A 4,042-nucleotide genomic window follows, 5' to 3' on the forward strand; every position below is an offset into this window, starting at 1 on the left:
GCGGATCACGAGGTCAGGAGATCGAGACCATCCTGGCTAACATGGTGAAACCCCGTCTCTACTAAAAAATACAAAAAATTAGCCGGGCGAGGTGGCAGGCGCCTGTAGTCCCAGTTAGTCGGGAGGCTGAGGCAGGAGAATGGCGTGAACCCGAGAGGCGGAGCTTGCAGTGAGCCGAGATCGCGCCACTGCACCTCCAGCCTAGGCGGCAGAGCGAGACTCCGTCTCAAAAAAAAAAAAAAATAAATAAATAAAATAAATAAATAAATAAATGACACAGAAGCACATTAAAAGGCCCTCCTTCCACTCCGTATCCTCCTTCCCCTTGCTTAATTTCTCCCCATGGTACTTTATCACCTGATACTGTATACGTTTTTCTTATTTAATTTGTCCATTGACTGTCTCCCCCCAGCGTTAGAATAAAAACTCTATGAAAGCAGGGCATTTTTGGCTGTTTTGGTCCTTCCTAGCCTGTAACAGTGCCTGGCACATGGTAAGCACCAATAAATACTTGAATTACTTTTTGGTTGTATGTATCATGGAATTTAATTTTTTTTTTTTTTGAGACAGAGTTTCGCTCTCATTGCCCAGGCTGGAGTGCAATGGTGCGATCACCGCAACCTCCTCTTCCCAGGTTCAAGCGATTCTCCTGCCTCAGCCTCCCGAGTAGCTAGGATTACAGGCATGCGCCACCATGCCCTGCTAATTTTGTATTTTTAGTAGAGATGGTTTTTCCATATTGGTCAGGCTGGTCTCAAACTCCCGACCTCAGGTGATATGCCTGCCTCGGCCACCCAAAGTGCTGGGATTACAGGCGTGAGCCACTGCACTGGCCAGAATTTAAGTCTTAAAGTATTGCTTTTATTTATTCATATAGCTTCTAATCCTTGATACACTCTTTGAACAAGGATTTACGAAAGTGCTAACAATAACATCAGTAGCTAACACTTATTAAGTCCTTAACCGTTCCTAGGCATTATTTTACATGCTTTACATAAATTACCCCGGTTAATCCTCACAACAGTCAGAAGAGGCAGCAGAGTGAAGTCAGTCAGTGTATTTGGGTTCAAATTTAGAGGCCTATCATTTAGTAGCTTTGCAATCTTGAGTAAGTTACTGAAACCACAGGATGCTCATCTTTAAAGGACAATAATAACAGAACCTACCCCATAGAACTGTTTCATGTGTCATAAGCATTTAATAACCATCATTATCACTAACCTTTTATAGATAAGGAACCTGAGGTTCAAAAAATTTGCTGAGCGTCCCAGCTCACATGGGTAATCTGTGGAGGAGTCAGAATTTGAACTCAGTTGTAACTTCTTCACTTCATTTCAGTTGTAACAGCCTGGCCATTACATTCATCTGCAAGCTGTACTGATGGTGCAGGCTGATATATTTTAGTTAGGGTTCAGAAGTACTACCACTCCTCCACTTTCCTAGTTTCCAAAGAGTTGCAAAACGCTGGATCAGGGGCACTCAATTTTCTCCCTCTTGTGTGCCTCAAAATTCCCAAATCCTTTTGGGGAGAGACTTGGGGCTTGCTGTGTGACTGAGCATACTAGTGTCTCAGTGAGCATCAGTCTCCGTATCTGTAAAACGGAACGTTATGGGGATTAAGGGAGATCCAGGACGAAAAGGACACACCTTTCAACCTGACTTCTCTGGGCTACTTCTTTTGTTCCCCAGATCCCCGTGGGGCACACTGGTGCCATACCAAGCTCCTCGGGTCCAAACCCTCTCACGCCCTCATTCATGGCCTTTCCACGTCGTCCCTCTCTGCTACTCTTTTCTAACCAGCATCAGTGCCGGGGGAATGGCCTCTGTAAAAGCCTTGATTTTCCAGTCTGGTTTCAATGTCTCTCCACCGTGCTCCCCTGACACTGAGCACTAACTGTAGATTTACTCATCTGTCTCCTCCACAAGACCACGACCTCCTTAAGGGCAGGGACCAGGCTTTATTCACTTTGCCATCGCATCTGGCGCTGTATAAATATTTGTAGAGACTAAAACCTCCTAGGCTAGTGCTGGCACACAGAACACTCAACAAACACGAGTTCCCTTCAGATTCTCTTAAAAAGAGACATAGGGAGAAAGAATCAACAGTTCATGTGTGCACAGTCTAACCAATGGATTCTTCCCTTGTCACTGAACGCCAGAAAAAGCCCCTGGCCATCCATCAGGAAAGTACTTACTGAAGCCAAACTGGGAGCTTAAGAAAAGAACAAAGCCATAAATCGCTCTTTCTGGCAATGGCGACGGTGAATTTTCCACCATTTTTCCTGGGGCTTTAGGCAACCTGTGGAAAAGGAACACAATCAGCCATCAGCGAGGTGCTCCCCGGCACCATTGGCCCATTCTCGCCCCATCGCTCCGCCGCGGGCACGGCCCCCGCCGCACAGAACCGCCTCCCGCGCCCCCGTCCGCAACCCGCGCCCCCGCGGAGACTTCAAGGCTGAAGTCTTTAAACATGTTTTCAGTCTAACCCAGAATTAAAGAGCTACCTGGTACCCCAATGTCTGAGCTATTCTGGAGTTCCATGGCACAAATATTCTTGCTGGCTTCACTACTTCAGCAATGTGAAAATCACAGAAACAAAGGCAGTTACTTCTCACCTATCACAATCCACTTTCCAAAATGTGGTTGATAACTCTTTTCTGCTATCCTATTGTTTCTGTGGTTTATATCTTGTTTTTTTTTTTTTTTTTTTTCCTGTAGGGTCATTTTAACAAGATTTTTGGAGGAAATGGATGGAGATAAACATGCATGTTCATGCTACCATCTTTAATTAGAGAGGTATCAATAGCGATCTTTAAAAAGCTTTCAATTTCGATATGGCTATTGATGAATTTTAGGAGAATAAATATTTAAGATTTGGATAGGTTTAAGAAAGGATGATTCCTCAAAATAGCATTAATTATATCCTCGTTTAAGAAATATATTAAACTTACTTTTGAGGCCAATAGGTTAAACCTAAAGAGTTTAGCCAAGATTCAGGAATAAAGGCCCACACGAGGTAAAGTACTGTAGAAAAGAAAAGAAAAAAAAAAAGAAAAAAAAAGAGGGACGAGTCAGTAAGACATATATCTAATCTATTAATCTATTAAGATTCAGATAAAACAGAAAGCTCTTTTGAAGTGTCCCTGATTCACAAATGATTTTTTCTTCCTCTCAGTTCTTCTAGCTCCTTGTTTGTACAATTCTTATAATACTTATAATTACTGTATTAGTCATTTTTTTTAACATCTTAACTTTCACACTATATTTTAAGCAATTCAAGGACACAAATCACGACCTAGCAATTGTTGTAATTCTTATTACCTAGCAATTTGCTTTATGTGCAGTAAGTGTTCAATACTTCATCCCCACAAGGTTGAAGTAATTATAGACATTTAGTTGCTCAAAGGGAAATTTACCTATCCTAGTTCTCATCCACCACATGTTGAGCTTCTGCCTTATCTCCCAGAGTACAATGTTATTTTCCTTAATCCCAAATCTCTGCGGCACTCTTTACTGTTATCCCACCATAACAACAACAATGGCTAAGTTCTGAGCACTCACTGTGGGTTAAGCACAGTTCCAAGCATTCTGTACCCATTATTTAAGATAATCTTCCAAGACAATCCTCTGAGGCAAGTACGCAATTTTAACTGATGAGGAAATGGAAGCTTAGAAAGGATTCATCACCTACCCAAGGTAAGCGGCAGAGACAAATTTTAACTACCTACTACATCAGTGATGATGCATTCTTTTCTTAACAAATATGTATTACAGAATTCTGTATGTCAGGAGTGTGAGACACAATATTGAATCCAAAAGAGATGGCTTCTGCCCTCCCTAAACTTAATATCTAGTGGTGAATAGAGAAAATTGATATTTCCACTACATTGTGATAAGTGCTCATGAATGAGTAATAAAACATGACGGTGGCTCACACCTGTAAGCCCAGCACTTTGGGAGGCCGAGGCGGGCGGATCACGAGGTCAGGAGATCGAGACCATCCTGGCTAACATGGTGAAACCCCGTCTCTACTAAAAAATAC

At 42.4% G+C, this 4,042-nt stretch overlaps 1 protein-coding gene across 1 annotated transcript in view; it reads right to left on the reverse strand.

Annotated features, from left to right (window-relative positions):
- Positions 1–2,412, reverse strand: part of PIGP (phosphatidylinositol glycan anchor biosynthesis, class P) — a 7,433-nt gene extending 5,021 nt beyond the window's left edge. Inside the window, exons 1-3 of the mRNA XM_011987742.1 lie at positions 2,174–2,412; positions 1,346–1,348; positions 826–858 (exon numbers count right to left, since the gene is read on the reverse strand). Of these exons, the coding sequence (XP_011843132.1) occupies positions 826–858; positions 1,346–1,348; positions 2,174–2,277 (140 nt within the window). The 5' untranslated portion in view covers positions 2,278–2,412. The remainder of the gene's footprint in view (positions 1–825; positions 859–1,345; positions 1,349–2,173) is intronic.
- Positions 2,413–4,042: the final 1,630 nt, after the last annotated feature.

This window comes from Mandrillus leucophaeus, unplaced genomic scaffold, assembly GCF_000951045.1.
Source record: "Mandrillus leucophaeus isolate KB7577 unplaced genomic scaffold, Mleu.le_1.0 Scaffold315, whole genome shotgun sequence".
NCBI lineage: Eukaryota > Metazoa > Chordata > Mammalia > Primates > Cercopithecidae > Mandrillus > Mandrillus leucophaeus.